General features: G+C 41.4%; 1 protein-coding gene across 3 annotated transcripts in view; it reads left to right on the forward strand.

Annotated features, from left to right (window-relative positions):
* lmo7a (LIM domain 7a) overlaps positions 1–25,157 on the forward strand; it is a 232,457-nt gene that overhangs the window by 170,574 nt on the left and 36,726 nt on the right. For all 3 annotated transcript variants that reach the window (XM_063048465.1, XM_063048466.1, XM_063048467.1), the window contains 6 exons: positions 1,695–1,837; positions 3,857–4,292; positions 12,683–13,201; positions 13,695–13,809; positions 18,174–18,335; positions 22,253–22,350. In XM_063048465.1, the coding sequence (XP_062904535.1) occupies positions 1,695–1,837; positions 3,857–4,292; positions 12,683–13,201; positions 13,695–13,809; positions 18,174–18,335; positions 22,253–22,350 (1,473 nt within the window). The remainder of the gene's footprint in view (positions 1–1,694; positions 1,838–3,856; positions 4,293–12,682; positions 13,202–13,694; positions 13,810–18,173; positions 18,336–22,252; positions 22,351–25,157) is intronic.

The following is a 25,157-nucleotide window of genomic DNA, read 5'->3' on the forward strand; positions in this document are numbered from 1 at the left end:
CTGTTGGTACTGTGTTTTGCACCTTGACATCGGAGTAAAGCTGTCTTGTTTGGCTGTATTCGTGTATGGTTGAATGACTACTAAACATCAATTAATTGATTTTTGTTATTGCAATCTCCCTTTTTTTTTACTTTGACTTTGTACATCTGCACAGTGTTTGAATAAAAGCAACTTTGTCAGTAAGTGGAGAGAAAGACGGGTGAACAAGAGAGGTAAATTTACATGTTGTCCAAAAAGTATTTAAGCAGGGCTCTGGATTCAACCTGTACAAAATACTGGACAAACTCAGCAGGTCAGGCAGCCTCTATGGAGAGGACAAAACAGTTGATGTTTCAGTCTGAGACCCTTCGTCAGGACTGGAATGGAACGGAAAGGAACTCAGAATAAGAAGGTAGGGAGGTTGGGACGAAGTAAAGGCTGGCATTTGAAGATAGGTGAGAGAGGAAGGTGGGTGGATTGGGGAGGATGAAGGGAGGTATTGGGTAGGAAAGGGCTGAAGAAGAAATCACATGGGAGAGGACAGTGGACCATGTGAGAAAGGAAAGGAGGAGGGGCATTAGGGGGTGGTTTCGCAGGCAGGTGAGGAGAAGAGATCGGGTAAGAGGGGAGCCAGAAAGGAGAATGGAATAAGAGGAGGAGGTGAGAAATTACCTTAAATTAGAGAAAGCGATGCTTATACCATCAGATTGGAGGCTACACAGACTTGAATATATTATATTGTTGCTCCAGCCTGAGAGTGGTCTCATTTTGACCTGAGAGGATGACCAGCATGTTAGAATGGAATTGTGAAGTAGAATTAAATCGGTCCCTTGTTCTGACAGGTGTTCAATTGCAAGAGGAATCATGAAATAATGAAGGATGTGGAGCAAATGTAATTAAAAGCAGCATATTTTTGTATTGCAAGGATTCTCAGCAAGTCACTTTAATTAAAAGAAAATGGGTATTTCAACAGGGTTGTGCGATTTATGTGAGGTAAAAGTGGCAGAGAAGAAAGCTGCTTGGAAGAACATTGATAAATAAAATGTAAAAATCCGCAGATGCTGAAAGCCAGAAATAAAGCCCGAAAAATGATGGAAGTTCAGGACAGAGTAAATGAGTTAACTTTTCAGATCAGAGACACTTGTTGGTAACTGGGGAAACAAAACCAGTTAGATTGGTTGTGGAGAAAATGAGGATTGGATTGGAGTGGAGTGGACTGAATGAGACCGAGAAGAAGAAAGATCGAAAGAAAAAGATTCCAGAGTCACAGCTGTGAATTCAGTTTCTAACTCTCGACCACATGACCTCTCCACTGCGATCCGCGCCACCTCTGCGATGAGAAATATGCAGCCTTTTAATCATATATTCCCCACATATGATATTCAGTGACCCGGGTTTAATCTGGACCTCTGGTGCTGTCTGTGTGGAGTTTGCATGTTCTACAAGTGACTGCGTGAGTTCTCTCTGACTATTCTTGTTTCTTCCCACATCCCAAATTAATGCAGGTTAATTGGCCACTGTAAATTGTTCCTCATGTAGGTGTGTGGTAGAATCTGGGAGAAGTTGAAGGGAAAGGGGGAGGAGAGGGACAAGTGGAAATTGGCTCTGCTGTGTGAAGAAAACATGGTTGCCCTGTCAATATAAACTCCGAATGAAAGAGACTCATGCTTCATTATGAAAGGATAGTAATATTCTTTCTTTACAATTCTACCCAGGACCTGGCAAAGTGGAAGAATCGTCGTAAAAGTTATACCTCCGACCTACAGAAGCGGAAGGAAGAGAGAGAAGAGATTGAGAAAATGACATCTGGAGAGAGTGTCAGACCAACAAAGACATACAGGGAAATGAGGGAAGAAAGGTAATCCAGGAACTCTCTCATGGTTACCTCTGTTGACATCCATGACAATATTCAGATTCTGCAGTTATCTCACTGCCATTTTGTCTTCTGGGAGGTGCTTGTTGGCAGATTTCATTAGTTAATCCAGTGAGAAGGGGAATGAGAAGCAGGCAAGCATATGTTTCTATATCTGGCTGAAGGTGCAACCATGCCAATAATAATACTCAATGATTGATATTTAGTTAACATACTAACTAGTATTTGCTTTAAATTCTATTTGAAATAGAAAATGGACCTTTTTTAAATAGTGTTTACTATATTCCCTGTATTTTCTGTTCTACAGATGGGCTGATATGTGTCTTGTCAATGATTGGTTTACAATTAATCTATTAGGGCATTGCATGTAGTCTAACTTGTAAAAGTGTGGTCATAATTAGTAGTTATACTGAGCCTATAATCAGACAGTGATGTGATGTTTAAATATTGTAGAAAACTCCTTAGTTAAGTCACTACCCTGCTTCATGCAGTGTTACTGATGACTCTATTTAATAAGGAGCATGATCCTTTCCCTTCAAGTCTCAGAAGCGGAAGGCTTTGTAGGTGGACTAGATTTATACTTTCATTTATAAACCAAATGCATTGAAGCTGTTTGATAGTAGGCTTATAGTTGGAAAGTTCTGTAACCTACTTGGAAAGCCACTTGGAAAGTGTATTTTAAATTTTTGTACTGGTCTGTGTTTGTTTAGCCAAAAAATGCAACTCTGGTGAATGATCATTGCATGTTTTTGTGTGCAATAAGATAGAAGAAATTTATTTAGCATTTCTCTGAGAGTTTCTTTTCTGCTTGCCTTTGGATGACAGTTAAACCATTGAAGTGTTGGGCTTAGTCTTTGCCCGCACTAACCACATTGAGTATGTGGTATTTGGAGGCAACAGTCAAAGTTTGGAATGATTAGTAGTTCTGGGATGTAAAAGGAATGCATTAGTATATGTTTTTTAAAAAAATCAGTCTCCAAGCAATATTTAATCCGTCCAGCAATGAAAAGTCATCATTTAGATTTTAAATTGAGGTTGAGATCCAGAATTGGCTGTGGGGGCTTACTGGAAGAGCTGCATATTGGGTGATGTTATGATAATGACTGTGAACCTTTTGCAGTACTTTCAGAAGATTGCTGCTTTTGTTTCAAGTACTTGCCTCAAAAATGGAGCTGATGCCTGGATAACGTAAATTGCAGATTTCTTAGGGGTGTATAAAGCTGAAGAATTAGAAATATTCTAACTCGGAGGAAGATGGATGGGGGGTGGGGAGCTATCTATTTATATTGCTAGCAATTCTAGTCAGGATCTGCCGCCTGCTGAAGTTGCAGGAGTAAAATTAGTTCCTGCACATCTTTTTTTTCCCCTAGCAAGAATCAGTTGGGACAGTTTTTGTTTAGAAAAATGCTCGAGGAATGTTTGATTTTCCTCACAGTAAAAGACAGGTTTTGAAAAGAAAATTATATATTAAGCAGTTGAAATTTTATCAACTAACAGGCTAATTGTGACCTTGGTAAAATGTCATTGAAGTGATGGAAAATAGTCAAGTGAAATCTGGAATGTTTCATCAGTACTAAAAATATTTCGCTTAATAAAGCATAAAGCTTAACAGATGCAAGGGAAATGTGTGGTCACATTTTTCTTCCTCCAGAATTAGGTTCTATTTCTTGTGAAAGCATTAAGTTATGCTTTGAATTCAAAATGTGTAAAAAGTTGGGGGAGTTGATCAAATGATGTGGAATAATTAAGACCAACAACAAATGTAGTTTGTTTTGTGTTCTAGTTAGTCTCGTGGGGCTGAGGGTTGAAATATGACACTAATTATCTTGAAGCAACTGGCTTTGCAGTCTGTAAGAATTTTTCTTCAGCACACCACTGGATACAAGTTACAACCCAACTAAATACTTTTACAGACCCCACCTACTTATCATGTCAGCTTCTCAATTATTCTAATGAGCGTTTTTGCTCTTTCATTCTTTTTTTTCCCTCCACCCTCCCACACAGGGAGTTCAGGCAGCAAGGATCATTCAGTAGTAACCAAAGGGACTACAGAAAGCTGAACTCCTCTGATGAGGAAGTGTTTGCTGAAGAAGATAAACCTCAGCGGCATTCATATGAAAGAAGTCACACTGTGGCAACTGAAAACCCTTTCACCTTCCAGAAACGCGAGCCTATATCCTCAGTACGTCCACTCCACGCTCCAATGAGACGGGCAGAAACAGAATTGAAAACTACAGTCAACAGTATGTTGGAAGAGCAAAGCTCTCTTCCCTTGGATACCCACCAATCAATGGATTACAAAGTCAACCAGCCTCGGGTCTCAAGTTCTCTGCCCAGGAATTATCAAAAACCTAATGTGTCAAGAATTACTCCTGTGGTTGCCCCGAGACCCTATGGTACACAATCTAATCGACTCTCCTCGCTCACAAGATCTTACCCTGTAAGTCATTCTATATTAATCCATTATCTTTATTTACTGTGTTTTTGGGTTGCATTTGGTTTCATTAAGAGTAATGCTTTGGTATCAATTTTCCCTTGGGTACATTGATGATTTCAAGTTGCAAGGCTCTTCAGTTTTATCAATAATAAACCACCACCTGTTAACCTGCTGCTTAGCAACCATGTAGATTACTCTTGGCCTTCTGGTTTGCTTCAACAGAGAACATTTTGGTCAAGCTGTATCTCTTATGATCACCTCTGCAGTTTTGGCGGAGACTCAGAACTGTTCAATTTCGGAAGCAAGAGTGGTAAAGGGGAATTCAGAGTATTTTTAGAAAGCATTAAATGATCAAACTAATTCATCCAATTTTAATATTAATATCTGTGGTGATATGAGGTAAATTTTTTTAGTAGTGACAATTGCACCTGAACCAATCCATTTCATTTAAAATGAGGTTAGGTGTTGCCGGTACACATTCCGTTCTAAAAACACTCGTGAAAAGAATGGATGAGCGAATGTTTTAATGCATTGATCCTTCAAAAGTGCTGCTTTTTCTTTCCCACCCTTTGCAGTTTTGTTGCTGACATCACCTTCTACTTGCTGTGATTACATATTTCCGCACAACAAAGAAGAGGCCAGCTGGCCCATTGAGTCTATGCTGGGTCGCAGCAACCTTACTGCTTTACTTTCCCTGTAACCTGTTCTCCTCATATTCCTGTTAACTTCATCCCAGGTCCTACCACTCAACTACACACTCAGAGCCCTTCTGAATGTGTTAATCCACAAGTGCTCACTCCTCCCTAAAACAAAATCTGCCCTTGATGGATTCTGCAGATGCTGGAGGAATGTAGCAGGTCAGGCAGCATCTATGGAGGGGGAGTAAACACTGAGCATTTATCAGTGTTAACACCTGGTTAACATCCTGATGAAAGGTCTCAACCAGAAGTCTAGTCTGTTTATTTCCCTCCATAGGTCTCCCCTTCATGGGTGAAAATGGGTGAAAACTTGAAGGAAGCCAGGTTATTTCACACTCCATGGTGGATTATGAACTGCAGTGAACTCCACCACAGCTGACTCTGTGCAGAGAGCAATGATTTTGGCCTTGTTAACTGCCAGAAGCCATAGTCAGTCCGCAACTTTTCAACTGGGAGTTAACTACACCACTTCACTCCACAACATCAAACCTTCAGTTTCTTCAGCTCTGCGCTATCACACAGAAGTATCTCTGAGCAAAAAGATATTCTGACATCAAGCAAAACATTTAAAAACACAGCCCAAGGCCAAAGCAAAGGCATTTTTAAAAATGTGCCATCATATTTTCAAAGGCATTGTTGCTTGGTCTCAATTCTAATTGTTCTTTCTTTGCCTTCTGTCATTTTATTTTAATGGATGTGTCAAGCTAAGGAATGTGAGTACTGGTTTAGTCCCCCTCATTCATGGCTTTTAACTATTACCACATCCCTGAATGCAACAGGATTATAGACAGGTGAACACCTAAAACCTTGCCAGTGGAGGGTGAGGCTGAGGGTTTTTTCTTCTCTATCAAATAAAAATTAAAAAATAGCCAACTGTATGAGTGTTGTAATCCTGAACCACCACATCTTGCTGTGCTTGTTAAACTAATTGATTGGTCTGCTCTGACCTATTTTCTTCCTCAGTGCTAACTGGAGTTCAGTCAGGATTTAACTCTGCACATTGCATATCAGCTAACTGAAGGTTGTGGATTGAAGCCTGGAAATTAGTATTAGTGGGCTGAAGAGCCTGTTTTTGAACACTGTCTTCCGTTCTTTCTTGAAAATAAAGGTCCATTTTATGGTTGAAGTATGCATGTATATTACAACTCTGATATTTCTCTACTCCAGATAGCTATTAAATACAAAAAGAGCATGGGTGTTGATGAAAGAAAAGACGTCATCTCCACCTCCGACCGGTACGAAAAAGAAAATAAAATTCGCAGACCCCAAAACTCCCCCCTCGCCTGCAGCAGAAAACAGCCACTAAAATGCAATCAACAACCCTCTACACATAACAATCCCCACTCCCTCACTCAGAAAAGAACAGCAACAGTAGCACCAATTCCCCTACCCCTCCCACACACAAAAAATTAACAGATCACCCACCTGCTAATCGACCCCTTGAAAGAAAATACCGAAAAACTGAAGGAAACCAATATAAAATACAGTCCAATAATCAGATAAATCTTCCGCAAAGAGTGACTGCCGGGCCAAAGGCTGCCCACTTGGGGCTGGGTACGCAGAACTGGGTCCATATGCCAACCCAGGTCTGAACTCGTCGATCTGGTTGCTGACTGCCTCTCGCTGAGCTGTCTCTGACACCCTGCGCATCTACCTTGATGCCTCAGTTTTTCTCAGTGCTTCGAGATGGAGACATTTATGACCATGCGCCTCATCTTTGGTCTTTCCACGAGTCAGCTTGTGTTCGCCGACCCTTTCATTCCTCCCACCCCAAAATCTCTGCTCGCTGGACACAGCATAGCATTGGATCCTTTGATCAAGATTCAAACTATGGCACAGGCTCCAACAATTTCCATAACACAAGACAAAAAGAACAAGCAAAAGGCGTAGAAAAAGTAAAATAATTGGAAAGTTTTGCCATTCTGGAAGATGATGCCCCTGGAATTGTTGTCTGCTGGTGCCATCTTGATTGAAATTTAAAAAAAACAACAATCTGAATTCAGCTTGCTAAGCACAGCTTCTCTCTGTCCACACCTGGCTAGCTAACTCTCCACATATGGCAGGTGTCCAGTGAGAGACCTCAATGGCGAAGAGGCCTTGAAAGCTGTTGTAGCTGAGTGTAGAAACAGGTGTCCATGCGTGTAACACTGGAGGAGAGCAGGGGAAAGGAGTGGGAGAATGGGATTGCCCTGTGATCCAGTATGGGGTTTAAGGATGAAATGAGTTCCTCCTCTGCCAATTGAATGGAATTGTGACCCCCCATCTCCTACTTGTTAATGTTGGAATGCTTTTTTTTCCCCCCCAAGTGGTCTCTTGGTTGGTGGTCCCCATTGAAATGGGGATTGCACGCCTCCTCTGGGTTTGACCAGTGGGGGAGTAAGGATGCAGATGCCCTGGTGTTCTGACAAGGAATTCTAACACACATGGTTTCCTTCACCACTTGCGTTGTACAGTCCAATGATAGAGCTTTTTGGCAGATAGAACACAAGACAGTACAACATTGGAGGAGGCTGTTCGGCCCACAGTGTTTGTGGTAACCCTGCAGCCAATCTAATCTAATACAAGCTGCCTGCACATGTTCCATATTTTTCTGTTCCCTGCCTGTTCATGTAACTTTCAAAATGTTTCTTAAGCATTGCTTTTGTAATTGCTTCTGTTACTTCCCCTGGCAGGGCATTTGAGGCAGCCACCATTCTGTGTAAAAAGAAAATCTGTTTCATACACCTTTTAAACTTTCACTCTCTCGTCATAAGTGAATGTTCTTCAGACATTACCACACTGGGGTAAAATATTTATTTGCCCTATTTTGCCCCCTCATAATTTTGTATCCTTCAATCAGGTCACATCCCTTAAACTCTGGTGCTCCAGAGTTAACAATCCAAGTTTGTCCAACCTCTCCTTTATAGTTAACACACTCCAATTCAGGCAACATCTTGGTCTACCTCTCCAAAGCCTCCAAATCCTTCCTGTATTTTGGTGACCAGAACTGCACACACTGCTTTAAATGTAGCCTAATAAAAGTTTTATCCAGTGAAGCACAACTTTTGCGTTTGATACCCCGATGAAGGCAAATGTACTGTATGCTTCCTTTACCACTCTGCCCCTCTTTAGGGAGTAGTGGTCTAGTACCCCAATATCTTTCTGTACATCAAGGCCTCCCAGTTACCTTAAACTTTCCTCTTGCATTTGACATCCCACATTGCATCATCTTACATTTGTCCAGCATATGCATTTCTCTGCCTGCAGTTCCAGCTGATACTTGTCTTGCTGTATCGTTTCACAACCTTTCTCCCTCTCCACAATCCATCAACTTCCTGGTCTTGAACTCCAATCAGTTTCCTTTGAAAGGATCCCACATGTCAAATGTGGGTTTACTCCAGCCACTCCCGATCTACTCTCACTAGACCTTGCCTGACATGATTAGTTATCCACAGCTTTCAACTAGGGCCATGTCTACACTACGCCGGATAATTTTGAAAATGCCGGTTTCGAGTAAAAACGACAGGCATCCACACTGAGCGTTTTTCAAAATATCTCCGTCCACATTAGACGGATATTTGGGCAAATCTCCTCCTACTGGGCACGCGCAGGACACACAGAAAACAAGCGAAGAGGAAACGGTATACTTGGTGCGTGTTTGTCCAGTTACAGACTAGAAAAACTTAAAAGGAAACTGCTCTTAGCTCTCGCGCAGGAGGACTTAAGGCTTAAAAAAAACAAATACTGGAGCGTATGGAGGCAACCGACAGGGAGTTCACGGACAGTATGACCCGGCTGACAATAAACATTGAAAAACTGACTAACTCTGTTGCATTAATAAAGCACCTTGTTAAATGTATAAAACATGTCTGCATCAGTGTTATCTTGTATTTCCATACAATGTTACATTAGGCTGTTACACATCTATTGTAAGAGAAGTACTTGCATAAATAAGTAAACCACCTTGGTTCTTGATCCTCCAAAATATTCTGCATGGAATTTAAACTGGAGGTGGCGGAGGGTGTTTTCTGTCCTTATCTTCATACAAGCAAGGACAGAAAACAGGGCAAAGTGAGTATACTTATTTATTAAGTAAGCTATGGGTCAAAGTATTTGGTGAGTACATTTCTAACTCTGCTGGCTTCAGTCTCGTTGCTGTCTGTTCTGAAATTGTTAGGTTCTGTGAAACGCAGAATCAGATATCGCTGTGATGATTCTACGCTCTAAACAATAAAGTAGTAATAATAATAAGGATAAGAATAATAATAAGAAAACAATGAAATACCGTGCTGTCGCCATCTGTTCCAGCACGTCATGACAGCGGTTTTAAAAAGCTCTGGTTACCCTGTACACACTGCAACGAATATTAGGCGTTTTCAGATTTATTCACTCTGGAGATTGTTTCTGAAAATCTCCATTTTCGGGGGCTAAAAATGCCGGTTCAGTGTGGACGGAGGGTCAAAACGAAGAGAAAAGGCTTCGTTTTTAAAATTATCGGGCACAGTGTGGACGTAGCCTGAGAACTAGTCATATCCTTGTCCACATAATTATGGGTCATTGCTCCCCCACTGAAACCCCCTCTCCCATTGGGCTTTGTATGAAACTGCGAGGCAACTTCCCCCAGTAATTGAAATAGCGATAGTCCAAGCTTCAATGGGAAATTGCAGCCCAGCTAGTGGCTGTTAGGTTAGGTAACACTGCACACTCTCTCCAGTGTTGTTGGGGGCCACTTTTTATCCTCGCAATGTGGCTTTTCTTGTCCTCAAGCCCTGTGTCTCACCTGGGATGACTGCTAATGGTACTCCTGCTGTCTTCTGTCTCCACAAGAAAGAAGTCCAAGCAGGGGCAACAGTATTTCTAGACCTTGGCCAGATTTTGGCCAAAGATGGGCTTTTCCCTGTGGTAATGCAGAATTGCACTGGAGAGAAGGTGAATATTGATATGCCTGAGTTGGGAACAATATTGCCACCAGTTCATTCCATCTCACTGGTGACTGAGTGCCTTTCTCAAATGGAATATTCATAAGTGATCTGGGGTTTCAGCTATGCTGTTTATCCTAGAAGTCAAATGGCTTTTCTTGCTGAAGAAAGCAGGGATTTGGACTACATGATCAACCTTTACCATACCATCAACACCACTGCATAGTTGCTGACCACTGCTCAATCCTCTATAGGGAAATTCCTTGAAGTCTTGTCCAGGTTCCCATGAGAGTGGTTACTTTCCTTTCAAACTCCTGCCAGTTCCTGGCCAAACTTGCTTGCCAGGGCAGATGGACTCCCAGGTAAATCTGTGCTGTTGCTTTTGGCCTGAGTCTATGATCTTCTTCGTACCAGGAGGCTGGAGTATTCCTTGGCCGAGGATAGGGTGGAAAAAATTTAGGCACTGCTGCATCTTCTGCATGTCAGTCAGATCTGTTACAAGAAGGAACAAATTAACTACAGAGACAACCTCTATGCCTAAAACCTGAAGAGATTGTATGTGTATTTGTATGTATATGATGAGAGTCTGTGTAGGCATTGAGTAAAAGGATGTGTGCTCCTCAAGGGAGAGGTCTCAAATAGATACAGAAATATGAAAACAAGAAAGAGTCTGTTCTAAAAACAGTGGGGGGGAAAAATATCTGGTTGGCGGCAGTTACAATATTTGTTGCAACTTGAATTTTTGCTATGCTCAGATTTCCTGCACAACCTAGGATAGGATGACAGTGTTTGCTCTTGTGAGCTGGATAATTTGATTTTTTTAAAAGGGGATCTGAATGTGTCTCCTTTCAAAACACAGGAACAATTTCCTGCTCTCTAGTCTGCAACAAATTTTTGCTGGTGAGGACCACTACTCACTCTGGGAGACACCAGCTTGGTAATGACTTTATTAGTTTCTCTTAAGATATAGTGGTGAGATTTGCCCTACATTCCATGCATGGATTAAAAATAGAGCCTGCAGAGGAGCCAGCCTCCAATCTTGAGAAGTCATTATATTTGGAGCCTTTTCTCAAAGATTATTGTTTGCGAGATCTATGCAAATGCCCTCTTCAGAACTATATACCCTGAAAACCTGGAGTAGAGACTGCAAATGCACACAATTGAATAAAAGCTAATTGGACTCTTCTGTCAGGCATAGATAATAGCTTGGATTTTGATGTATGCCTTTGGCTCGTTCCATTGTTGACATGTGTCCTATAAAGAAGTTTTTGTGTGACAGTTCTCTCCTGTTCAAGGAATTGCTGATCATTGTTTTTATTTTAATTTTGCACTGAATGCATCCCATAGGAAGCCACATAGGTGTTATTTTTTGTCGAGCTTGGGTTAGAGCAGGTGTTCCCAATCTGGGGTCCATAGACCCCTTGGTTAAGGGTCCATGGCATTAAAAAAGGTTGGAAACCTCTGGGTTAGAAAGAGGGAGAGAAATTGGCAAGGATTGCTTTTCCTAATTGTTTTTCATAGGAGATTGGCTTGTCATAAATTGTCTATATGGATCATGAACACGAGATTCTGCAGATGGTGGTAATCCAGAACAATGTGTATAAAAGGCTGGAGGAACTCAGCAGGTCAAGCAGCATCTATGAAAGGGAATAACGGGTGAACATTATGGCCCAAGAACCTTCAAAAGAGTCTTCATGGTGATGAGGATCCCTGCCTGAAATGTCGATAGATGCAGCCTAACCTGCTAAGTTCAAGTTTTTCACCAATCAACTTCCCAGTTTTTTACACCCTCCCCTGACCCAGTTTCACATATCACCTTGCAGTTCTTTCTCTCCTTCCCCCACTTTCTTATTCTGACTCCTCATCTTTCTTTCCCCAGTCCCGTTGAAGGATCTCAATCTAAAACGTCGACTGTACTCCTTCCCATAGATGCTGCCTGGCCTGCTGAGTTCCTCCAGCATTTTATGCGTGTTGCTTGGATTTCCGGCATCTGCAGATTTTCTCTTGTTTGCGAGTTCCTCTAGTATTTGTTGTGCGCTGCTATCTATGTGTAGATGTTGGGTGTCAAGGCTTGTGAAGCTCCCTCTAATATTGAAGAGCTATAACTATATTGGAGTATAGACTTGTGTTCTTGTTCTGAAATTTAGATCCAATGCTTCGGCGATTGTGAGTTGTTATCACTTCAGAAACTGATTACAAATCTCACTAGCCGTAGCATTGTGGCAGAATCTGAAGACAAGTTTCTCTTCCACCGTGTCAGATCATATGTGATTATCGGGCACATTCATGAAGAAATGAAGCTCTGTGGATTCCACAGATGCATGACGGAGGAGAGGAGGGGCAACCTCATTAACTCCATAGTTCAATGTGATCAGAGTAACGACATGTGCTTTACCGATATAGATATACTATGTGACTATGTCACTGTATGGTTCCATGAACTTTCAGTTTCCATCCTAGGTTTTCAATTTGTACATCAACAGTCAGTAAAAACAAATCTATTATAGTTGTAAACTCAGGAGATTCTGCACATGCTGAAAATCCAGAGCAATGCACACGAAAAGTTGAAGGAACTCAGCCGGTCAGGCAGCATCTATGGAAAGTCAACATTTCGAGCTGAGACACTTAATGAGGACATGTGATGAAGGGTCTCAACTTAAAATGTTGACTGTTTATTCTTTACATGCTGCCTGACCTGCTGAGTTCCTCCAGCATTTTCTGTATGTTGCTTTGTTATGGCATGTTTGTTAGGTGCTATGAAACACTTGCTAAAATAGTGATTTGTTTCCCTTTACAGCAGAGGAATGAGCCAGCGAAATATAACGGCGATGTCAACAGTTCAAAGAGTTTCCAGGCACCCTCTGGCCTTCCCTCCAAGCGGGAAACAGCAGAGACGAGTGAAAGCAGTGGGTCGTCTAAAAATAAGGCTGAGGGAGCCATGTGGCTCAACCCTTCCTTGAAAACTGAGGAAGAGAGATCTGTGGAGGTGACAGTTGCCTCAAAGTCAGAAAATGATCTGTTCTCGCAGAGCGATTTTTCCTCTAAACCAGGAAATGGAATATTTGTCAGGCAAAATTATTCCTCAAAACTGGAGAATGACGACCAATCACAGGGCAGTTCTGTAGTGAGTAGTAATGAGGAGGAGGAGGAGGAGGAGGAAGAAGAAGAGGAAGAAGTAAGGACTCCATCTCTCAGCGAGAACAACTTTCTGCATGAGTCCAAGCCTGACACAGCTTCCAGCACTACATCAATGAATTCTTTTACAAAAGCTACAAGCCTGCCCACAGAAATGGTTACCACAGCAGCCATGCAACAGGTAGGTTTGGAAAGTAGGTTACTGTGCATGTTTGAGGTCTGTCTGGTAATGTGATCGTCTCCCTTCCCTGCTTGTACAAGGACACGCTTTAAAGAAAACTCTTTGACTAATTAACCACAGTGCGATATCGAAATACAAAGGCAGATCAGACAACCAAATTTCTAAAAAAGCTCGACAAAACCAGTTTTGTTTAACTGCGTGAGTGTATTCATAGACAGCTTTTATTTCCACTCAGTGTCTGTAACAGGGAAAATAGCAACCAGAAACTAGGCTTTGTCTTGTGGGAATAGTAATTTTTTTTTGTGTGTGTGTGCCTTCGAACTGTTTCATCCTCTACAAAGGCTTCTCAGATATTCAGGTCTGACTACGGATGTTTATAGGTGTTAAGGAAAAATTTTGATGTGACTGATTTATGGGATTGCTTTTCCAGGAAGCATTAACGATGACCAGTGTCCAGGTATGAAATGTTAAATGATTTTTACTATTTTTGTAGCGACCATATAGTGAAACACGCATAGTGATTAATCAGAAACCCAACAGTAATCAAGACTTTGGATTCACGGCTGATTGGAGCACGACCGGTGTGACTGTCAAGTCCATTCAAAGAGGTAACTATTTATTAAAAGATTTTCTTGGTAGACTTTAATATTATTTTAATACTGGAACCCAGTGTATCTGGGTTTCACATCACTTGTTAGTATCAGTCATGCTGGTATTTAATTGATGGCCATGAATGATTTATGATGTGATGGTCAGGAGGTCATTCTCCCATGTAGCATGGAATTTAACAAAAATATTTAACAATGAAGTACAGGCAAACAAAATTACACCTGTATTTTGACACAGAAAATCTTAACGAATGATATTGATTTAAAGAATGTAATGTTTTCTTGGTAGTCGGTGCACTTGTGCATGGCCTGTTTAATTGTGATTCTGTAGCAGTGATGAATTTCCATCAACCATATGCAGTTTTTAATATTTGTATCTATTTCTCTATTCACAGAATTGTTTGCCATTATGTTTTTTAGTTGACTGCATGTTATATGCCATATTCTGAGGCAGCTAAATTGCAATGCAGGAGTAGTAAGGTCATGTGGGGAAATTGAGCTGTTGGTTAATACCTCCCTGTATTGTTCTCTCTTGTCACTTGAAATAAATCCTGACTAGATCAATCTGGTTAATTGATGAAGGGCTTGTATATGATAATCTATTAGAACAAACGAAGACCAGAAAATGGCCTGAGCATTATGTCTCTTCTGTGGAGCTGTGCTCAAAATGAAAGTAATTTAAGTGGGCCAATCTTCTCATTCTAATGAGAGGTCACTGGCAGCATCCTATATAGTGTAACAGAAAGGATATTGAGTCCTCAAAGGATGTTACTAGGCATAACTATCTAAATACTGTTAGTACTCCAAAGCAACCTGTGCTTGAAACTTAAACTGATTTATTTGTAAAGTTCTTTTCTGAGGTGTCATGAAGAGATAGAAAATATTGTTATGTCTCTCTTTTGACGATTCAAGTTTTAGCAAGCATGTGGCATGCCAAATATTGGCCTGGGAAGCAAATACTGCCAGTCTAAATTGCAAAGTAACTTCAGCAATTAGTGGTAGAGAAATACAGCATAGAAACAGGCCCCTTGGTCCATCCAGTCCATGCTGAAATCATTCATCTGCTTACTCCCATTGACCTGCAGCGGGACCATAGCCCTCAATGCCCCTACCATCTATGCACCTATCCAAACTTCTCTTAAATGTTGAAATTGAGCTGGCATGCACCACTTGTGCCAGCAGCCTGCTCCACACTCTCACAATCCTCAGAGTGAAGAAGTTTCCCTTCACGTTCCCCTTGAACATTTTTCACCTTTCACCCTCAGCCCATGACCTCTGGTTGTAGTCCCACCCAACCTCAGTAGAAAAAGCCTGCTTGCGTTGACCCAATCTACACCTCTCATTATTGTGCAACATCAAGTGTTAAATACTAAAAATTAAAATTGGTGCAGATGAAGCTGGAGTTTTTCTACTTTATGCACTGCAAGGTAATCGAACAGGCCCTTGGGGCCAATTTTGCCAGATGAACCAAAGTGGAGTCCAATGCCTTGTATACTCTGCCCCTTACAACACTGCATCATTTCTCTGCTTCAAGTGGTTGCGTATTTTGCTTAAAATGTTGTAGTTTCTGACTTAATTACTGTTTACCCTAGCAACTCATTCCCACAAAATTTCAGCCATTGACTCCTTATGCTTTAAGTGGTCTTTTTAAGGAGATGGTTACTTGCTGGCACATCTCCAGCAGAAAGAAATAATCTACCTTCACCGCACTATTAGGCCTCTACAAGGACTTGAAACAAACACCTTGTAGCTTTGGTTTCCATGGAAACAGCTTTGGAATCCTAAATATCCCCTCACTAACTAAAGTCTGTCATCTTGGATGCTGCTGGTTTGTAGCCTCTGGTATGACGTGCATAACCTTTGAACAACAGGATGTCCAGTAATGCACATGGAACTCTAACCATAGTCTGTTTTTTCATTATTTCTTCAGCCCCAATGTCTTTACTTTATTAAAGTACACATTGTTCCATGATATACGTTTCAAGCAGTTCTATATTTGCATATTTTGGATCTCCTGACAGCACTTCATAGAATAAGAACTCCCATCCTTAATCCATCCACCTTAACGTGGCCTTAATTGCACCCTATCATTCCACTAAGCTATGCATCTTGAATTTTCAAACTGTTTTGTTTGTTGTTTATGTGAACCCCCACCCCGCCCACCCAATGTTGGAGCTTTTAGCCAAGTTGATCATCATACTATATGTGTTCAAGCTGACTTTTTTTCCTGTACTGATACTGTAGTGCTGTACCTATTAACCTCACATGCTATCCTTTCGACTAAATAGAAAATGCAGACCAGGTTGCATCTGTGGCTAGAAAGCACAATGAATGTTTCAGGCCATTGATTTTTCATCAGAATGATTGTAATGAAAGTGCTTGGCCTGAAATATTGGCACTGTTTTTCCCCTCCATTGATGCTGGCTGCCTTGCTGAGTATTTCCAATATTTTCTGTGCTCCAGCATCTCTTTTTGTTTTCCCTCTTGGATATTCTATTTCTTTTAACCAACCTCCTTCCTAAGTTACCGCATCCCCTCTTGCCTGAATCTTGGTAACGTGTTGAGTCATCTGAGTGAAGGCTGCTGATACGTGCTCATCTGTTGCTTCCACACGTTCGTTCGCTGGTCCCTGGAAAAAGCCCAGAACATCATGTCTGTGCTCTTGCTTCAGTCTTACTTGAACAACAAATGGCTTGCTTTTCGCTTACACGTGATGGCTGTGATTAAGTGTTCTCGCACATCATCAAATGGTTACTAAGTCGATATTGAATGGTGGTAATTGGTTAACTTTCCTTCCTCAATGGTACTGTGACTTTACTGCTCTTGGCCAACTTCTGCTCAAACACTTGCCATCCATGCTGTTCCCTCCATCTTGCTGTATTTTTCAACCCAGTCTGCAGGCCTCAGTGTTGCTGCCTACCAATGAGCTGAGTGCTCCATGAATGCTGACTGGGCCAACCGCAGGCGCTGGATCATAGAGGCATGACCATAGCTTCTTACAGCACAGCCACCAGCCTTTCAGCCGGTCATCTCCATGTTGACCATCGCCACGAATCCCATTTAGAGCATTTACCCTATGGTCTACAATGCCTTGGTGATTCAAGTGCACTTCCAGAAATTTCTCAAGTGTCCTGAGAGTACCTGATTCCTCCACCTTCTCAGGCAATGTGTATGAAATTGTAACCACCGCTGAGTGAAAATAAAATCTCTGATCACCTTAACCCTCTAATCCTGACCTTCAACCTGTCTTCTGGTTTTGGATGACTCTATAATGGGAAAATGCTCCTCACTATCCACTCTATCTAACCCCCTCATAATCCAGTCTTCTTAGCCTGCTCCACTCAAAGGAAAGCACACACAGCCTATCCATTGTCTTCTCCACAATATTCCATCCCAGGCAACATCATCATGAATCTGCTCTGTACCCTGTCCAGTATAATCAAGTACTTCCTTTCGTAAGACAGCCAAAACTGCCCCATGTTCTACCTGTGGCCAAGCCAAAGCTGTACCGTGTAGTTCTGTTCTGTGCCCGGCTAATGAAAGCAAGTATCCCACAATCCTCCTGTGCTGGCACATTTTGGAATTCTGAGTCTCTATCCTGTGAGTGCTTTGAAAATGAGAAATATTTATGAAAGTTCAAAGTGATTTGAAAAATAAATTATTGAAAAGAAATTAGATTATGAGCTTGCTCAATTCATGTCACCTAAAAGAGCATTTTAAGGCATTCTTCATATTACTTAATCTTAAAGAAATTTAATGTGCACTTGCTTTTTCAATCCACATCAGTGATCTGATCCAAATGAGTGGGCCATCCCATAAATTCCAGCCATGGTAATGTAAAGCTGAGTGGAAACCACTGAGTATATTTGGTTGTCCTCTCACTGCATCTGGGCTCCAGCCTGACCCAGGGCTGAGTCGTGAGGCAGAGCAGGAAGCACGGCCATGCTGGAAACTGGTCTCAAGCTCATCTCTAATGAGAGAAAATCTGCAGATTCCGGAAATCCAAGCACCACACACAAGAAACTGGAGCAACTCAGCAGGCCAGGCAGCATCTATGGAAAAGTGTATGGTCGACGTTGCAAGCCGAGACCCTTCATCAGTCCTGCTGAAGGGTCTCGGCCTGAAACGTCGACTGTACTCTTTTCCGTCGATGCTGCCTGGCCTTTTATGTGCCTCCAGCATTTTGTGTGTGTTGCTCGGATTTGTAGCATCTGCAGCTTCTCTTGTTTATGATGTGCATCTGTTGTTTTAGAGAAACCAAGAAAAATAACTTTGCATGTTATGCAGAAGAGTAGTGAACAGCTCGTAATTTTTATGCAAGTCTGCAGCAATGTTAAGCTCCCATTTGTGTCATTGCGTCACAGGAGGACCAGCAGAATTTTGCAACTTAGAAGTAGGTGATGAAATAAGTTCAATCAATGGCAATAATGTAGCCAACATGGACCATCAGGCTTGGGTAGAAGCCGTAGAAGATGCAAGAGAAACTGGAAAATTGAACATGGAAGTTAGGAAGTATGAAAACAACAGTAAGTCCTTGATTCTGTTGATTCTTTCCATTTTTCTAAGTACAAATAAATAAATGTGCAAAATTGCAAAAACACTCCCTGGGATTCATTGTTGCTAACTCTTGAGTTGATAGGTTAAAATGATGAATCGACGTCTATTAGTGACAAAATAGACATTCACTAGTATTGTAATTTTCCAAATCTGAGTGTTTAGATGGTAGAATCATTTAATGTGGAACTATCCCTTGGTGCCACTTGCTCTTTCAGAGTGTTCCTTTGAAGGAATGTGTTGCCTCTGTGTTTTTGTTTTTGATGAGCAGAGATAAGTTATTTTCTGCTGGCTTTCTCCCCTGATTTAGAAATGCAACAAGATAAAGGTTTATAGATATGAGAAATGGTAAGAGTGGGTTGACCTGTAAGTTATTGCATTGTAGATTATGGGTTTATAAATTTATTTTCACAATAGAAAAGTTTGTTACAGTTGTCATAGTCCTTAAAGCAGACATCTATGATTTGCAAAGACTATATAATGGCACATTCCCTGTCCATTCTCAATTTGGTTACATCTAGATCGTGAGGGCATCTTGCATATGATAGCAGACAGAGGAAAAATCTAACATCCATACCTGATGTGGCTAATGTGTGAATCTCAACATCAGTTTAGTTCATTTTTAACTCTCCTTGAATTGAGATATCAGCTAAGGTCAGCATTCACATCCAGGGAATGAATAGATTTTAAAAAAAATGTGCTCCACTAAACTGACATCTTAGAGTCATAGAGCACTGTGGCACAGGATGCAAGTTTTCTCTGCACTCTTTCAATCTTACTGATAATTTTTCTGTAGGTAGTTGAACAAAACTGCACAGAACACTCCAAATTTGGCCTCACCAGCATCTTGTACAACTTCAACATAACATCTCAACTCCTGTACTCAGTATTTTGATTTATGGATGTCAAAGAACCAAAAGCTCACCTATCTACCTCTGGTGTCACTTCTAATGATTTATGGATTTATATTTCGAGATCCTTTTGATCTACTGCAATCCTCAGTACCTTACTATTCACTATGTATGTTCTGGCCTGGTTGTTTTCCCAAAAGTGCAACAATTAATTTTGGAAATATGTAAATTGAGTATTCCTTGCAATATTTTCCTTTGTCCCAAGAACAGGCCATTTGGCTCAGCAAACCTGAATTGTTTATTTTCCTACACTACCACAGCTAGGTATTTTTACACAGCCTCTGTTCTTTTCTCATTTGAGGGGTTACCTAATACAAGCTTAAACACACCATTATAATTAACATTGAGTACTCCCAACTTGTCGCCGGCCAGCGGTATGGTGGCATCAGCACCAGACTTTGAGGCATGTAGACCCGGGTTTGAATACAGCTGGCCCCTTGCCCGCTTTACATCTGTGCTGAGATGAGCTCGAGCTAGCAACTCAACCTCGTGGAAAAAAAAACAGACAAATGCTAAGGAACCACCAAGAAGGCATGAAAAGGAACAACTCCAAGTTGTGACAAGTCACTCAGTCTGAGCACGCTCTGGATTTAGACTTTCAGGAAAAACAATGTTGAGAAGTCACGGAGTTTGGCTGATGATGCAGGTTTCCAGTTGTGGTATGCTTCAACCCTTCAATTAGACCCTTTATGCCAGTTCTGGTCATTACATTATTTGTACCTGACATTTGCAAATAACATTGTAGTGAGAGACTGTTCTATATGTTATGGTGACGTAATTTCAAAGGTAATTGATGGGTTGTCAAGAATATTGAGGGATACGGTTAATGTCAGGTATCAGTTTCAAGTTTACACTTATTTATTTTTACTTTGCTTTCTCTGGGGGGGGGGAATCACATCCTAAAGTTTTCCTCCTTTCTTTTTCATCCTCTTTTTTTATTCTCCTTCAAATTTACTGGAAGTTTACCAAGAAATGAAGGTTGTTGCCATATTAGCTGAAATTCTTTAATGAAGTAATTTTGCAAAAGTGATCCTGAATTCCTTTCCCAGTTATTTTAAGTTTGATTGGAATTTTAAATTCAGTTTGATATCTTTATTTATTCGTGGGATGAAGAAGACATTTACAATCGATTGCTTAATGCAGTCCTGAAGTATCGCTGCCCCTTTGGTGAACCTTCTCCGACAGCGCTGTTGCTTGCAATTTCTAAGTTTTAGCGATGAAGACAGAAAGTGAGATGTTTCCAAGAGAGGGTGGTGTGTCTGACCTGGAGGCTAATTTTCTGCCTCGCAAGAGGGTGATAATTGGAAGATGTAACGGTGATTTTTCATTGAGTTGTTTCTGACACTGAGTTAACTAGATGAACAGTACCTTATATTTGCCTAGATAGTTTACAGCCCAGCCTCATGAACATTGACGAAGGGTCTCGGCCTGAAACGTCGACTGCGCCTCTTCCTATAGATGCTGCTTGGCCTGCTGCGTTCACCAGCAACTTTGATGTATGTTGCTTGAATTTCCAGCATCTGCAGAATTCCTGTTGTTCATGAACATTGAATTCTGTTTTCAGATAACTCGCACCCCAGCTCTTCCTTTCTTTCCTAATTCACTGAAGCTCTCTCAGACTTGCCCTTCTTTCCAAACCCCTCTCCTGTGACCTTGTATCTTCCCAGTCTTAGTTACATCTGTTCATCACGCAAACATTTAACCCACTTGATACCCTTTCCCCCACTGTTCCCATCTTCTCACCATCCGCTCTTATCTGGTTCCACTCATCGCCTCCCCCTTTTTTTTTTAAGCATATTCCATCATCTGTAGCCCTTTATCATTTCCCAAATAATTTCTCAGTCTCTGTCACTATCTCTATCCCTCCCTCACCTAAATTTATCTGTTCATCACCTCTTCCACATCTGCTTGCTATCTATGATGACCTCGTTGCATCCTTGTACAGGGCACCTCCCATTAACTCCATTGGTCCTGATGCAGGGACTTGATCCAAAACGTTGACCATTACTTTCTCTGCACAGATGTTGCCTGAGTTCCTCCAGCAATTTTTCTTTTTGCTCCAGGTTCTAGCACCTATATTCTCCTGTGCCCATTTTACTGTTTTACTATTCTGTATAAGCATTTCTGTCATCCAGAGAAACGCACACAAAATGCTGGTGGAACTCAGCAGGTCAGGCAACATCTATAGAAATCAATAAACAGTTGACGTTTTGGGCTGAGACCCTTCTTCAGGAAAGGAAGTGAGGAAGATGCCAGAATAAGAAGGTGGGGGGAGGAGGAGGACTATCAGGAAGGTGATCTGTGAAGCCGGGTGGGTGGGAAAGGTAGAAGCTGGAGAAGAAGGAATCTGACAGAAGGGAGTGGACCATGGGGGGACAAAGTGGGAGTGGGTAGGTGAGAAGGGGTAGGTGGGGAGTAGAAGAGGAGTGAAGGGGAGGGAAAAAAAATTACCAGGAGAATGCCAACAACAGGAATTCTGCAGATGCTGGAAATTCAAGCAACACACATCAAAGTTGCTGGTGAACGCAGCAGGCCAGGCAGCATCTATAGGAAGAGGCGCAGTCGACGTTTCAGGCCGAGACCCTTCGTCAGGACCAGGAGAATGCCAACAGGTTGGAGGCAGGGGTGCTCAACAACACAGTCCCCCAGTTTGCTTTGGATCTTACCAATGCAGAGGGGCCATATTGGGAGCACTGATAAAATAGAGGACCCCAACAGATTTGCAGGTGAAGTGTTGCCTCACATGGAAGGACTGTTTGGGGCCCTGAATGGAGGTGAAAGGGCAGGTGTAGCATTTCTGTCACTGGTGGGGATATGTACCAGGAGGGAGATTTCACTCGTTCCTTACTTCAATTATTTATATGTGTGCTGGTCTCTTCCCCTGTAACTTAGGCAGGCTGTACTGATTTAGATTTGATCACAAAGTCTCACAAATCTCCATTCTGACCAAGTTAATTCTTTGGAATGAATATTTGCAGGTATGAGTGCAATGAAATTCAACAACTCCAGTGAACCCCCTCGGTGGGAAGACACAAAGATGTCTAGCAGAAGACAGACCTTCAATAAACAATCAGATGTAAGTGGCTGTAAATGTTTCTTTGTATTACTGCATTGAAATGAGATGGCAAATAAAAATGTGTAGGTATTAGAAATGATCTTTCAAGAATCATTGGACTCTGACATGGTTCTGGAGGACTGGAAAATTGCAAATGTCACTCCACTCTTTAAGAAAGGAGGAAGGCAGCAGAAAGGAAATTATAGACTAGTTAGCCTGACGTCAGTGGTTGGGAAGATGTTGGGAGTCCATTGTTAAGGATGAGGTTATGGAGTACTTGGTGACACAGGACAAGATAGGACAAAGTCAGCATTTAAGAGAAAATCTTGCCTGATGAACCTGTTGGAATTCTTTGAGGAGATTACATGTAGGATAGATAAAGGGGATGCAATGGATGTTGTATATTTAGATTTTCAGAAGGCCTTTGGCAAAGTGCCACACGTGAGACTGCTTACCAAGTTAAGAGCCCATGGTATTAAATACAGGAAAGTTACTAGCTTGGTTAGAGCATTGGCTGATGGTAGGAGGCAGTGAGTGGGAATAAAAGGATCATTTTCTGATTGGCTACCAATGACTAGTGGTGTTTTGCAGGGGATGGTGTTGGGACCACTTTTTATGCTGTATATAAATGATGATGGAAGAGATGGCTTTGTTGCTAAGCTTGCAGATGATGTGAAGATTGGTGGAGGGGCAGGTAGTGTTGAGGAAATGGGAAGACTGCAGAAGGACTTGGACAGGTTAGGAGAACTGACAAGAAAGTGGTAAATGCAATGCAATGTTGGAAAATGCATGGTCTTGCAGTAAGGTAGAAGAGATAAATGTGCGGACTATTTTCTAAATGGAAAGAAAATCCAAAACACTAAGATGCAAAATGACTCGTGCAAAACACCCTAAAGGACAACTTGCAGGTTGAGTTGGTGGTGAGGAAGGCAAATACAATGTTAGCATTTGTTTCATGAGGTCTAGAATATAAGAGCAGGGATGTAATGCTGAGGCTTTGTGAGGTTTCATCTTGAGTATTGTGAACAGTTTTGGGCTCCTTGTATAAGAACAGGTGTGTAGGCATTGGAGAGGTTTCAGAGGAGGTTCACGAAGATGATTCCAGGAATGAAAGATTTATCATATGAGGAACATTTGATGGCTCTGGGCCGGTACTCGCTGGAATTTAGAAGGATGATGAGGATCTCATTGAAACCTTTTGAATGCTGAAAGGCCTAGACGGAGTAGATGTGGAAAGGATATTTCACTTGGTGGGGGAGTCTAGGACAAAAGGGCACAGCCTCAGGATAGAGGGGTATCCATTTAAAACATGTGGAGTAATTCCTTTAGCTGGGGGTGGTGAATTTGTGGAATTTGTTACCACCGGCACCTGTGGAGTCCAGGTTGTTGGGTATATTTAAGGTGGAGATTGATAGGTTCTTGATTGACCATGACATCAAGGGAGAAGGCTGAGGAGTGGGAGAAAGGATCAGCCATGATTGAATAGTGGAGCAAACTCAGTGGGCCAAATGGCCTAATTCTGCTGTTATGTCTTGTGGTCTTGCAGAGATTGTGTGCAATTTTTCATGCGTGCAGAACTTGCATGTTCTCCCTGTGATCTTGTAATCTTGTTTCCTCCTGTGTTCCCAAAGTTGTATGGGTTGGACATATGGTTTGTCAGCAACTGCCAATGTAAATTGTCTCTGGTGTGCTGGAACCTCAGTGGAGTTGACTCACCAGGGCCTGTTTCATGTTGTATGACTCTGTTTTCTATATCTGACTTCAATGTATGCAGCCGTAATTTAAAACCTCATTGACTAAAGTCACTTGTATTCGAGGTAAAGATAATATGTTTGCATCTGTCCTAAGACAAAGGAACATAAGGCCGACAAATGGCTGCTTGAACCTGTTCTGCTGTTTCCTGAGATTGTGGTTGATCTATCTAAACCACTATTTTTCTCCCCAGTTGCTTCATCTCTTTCCATTCATTGAGTCTTTTTGAGTGACCTCAGCAACCATAGCCTTAAAAGATGAAAATTCCAAAGATCCACCTCCTTAGTGGAAATCCCTCCTTAAAATCAAGCATGAATTGCCAACCCCTTGTCTGAGAGAATCTGAGTGCAAGGATTAAAACTTCATACAAAGGGGCCTTGTATTATCCGTTCTGATGTAACTGGAGGCTTGGAAAGAGGTTACCTGGCTGTCATTCCTCTTGGGTTTGGAAGTTAGTGAACCCACATAAAAACCAATATTTAAAAAAAAAGTTCTTAGGAAGGAGACCTAGTAGATGTGTGCTAGTAGTTAGTTGTTTTTGTCTGTGGCATTTTTTTTTTATGTTTACTCAGAATAATATTGTGGCAGAAATTCCTTTTCTGTCACTTGTATTTCAGTGACAGCAACTGCACTTTGTGCTTTGCCTTCCAAACTCTGGCTTCGTTGAAGTGTGCAGGAACAAATTTCAGAAGCACAACTTGATGTTGGGCCCCAGCTGTACTGGGCCTGCAGTGCAGACAACTAAGGTTGAATCTGTCTCAGCGACCAACAGCAATACTGTAATGCTCCATGATTGTCCACTTAACTTGGTTTTTGAGTCACATTTTCATTGCTTTCAAAGAAGGGCTTGGTTTGAAAAGTTAATATCCGGCACAGTGGTGAATGTCTTGTGTAAAATAAGTGACAGAATAATGAATAGGAATTAAAATTTTCTTCATTGTTTCTGACATTTAAGAGAGGTTCTTTAGTAATTCAATTAAATATTAGACATGAGGGATGTGATTTTTATTGTTAATGGGCAACCTTGCATTATAGTTCACTATAATGCTTATAGTAAATGATCTCGTGGTATATAT

The sequence above is a fragment of the Mobula hypostoma genome, chromosome 5 (genome assembly GCF_963921235.1).
Source record: "Mobula hypostoma chromosome 5, sMobHyp1.1, whole genome shotgun sequence".
NCBI classification, from domain to species: domain Eukaryota; kingdom Metazoa; phylum Chordata; class Chondrichthyes; order Myliobatiformes; family Myliobatidae; genus Mobula; species Mobula hypostoma.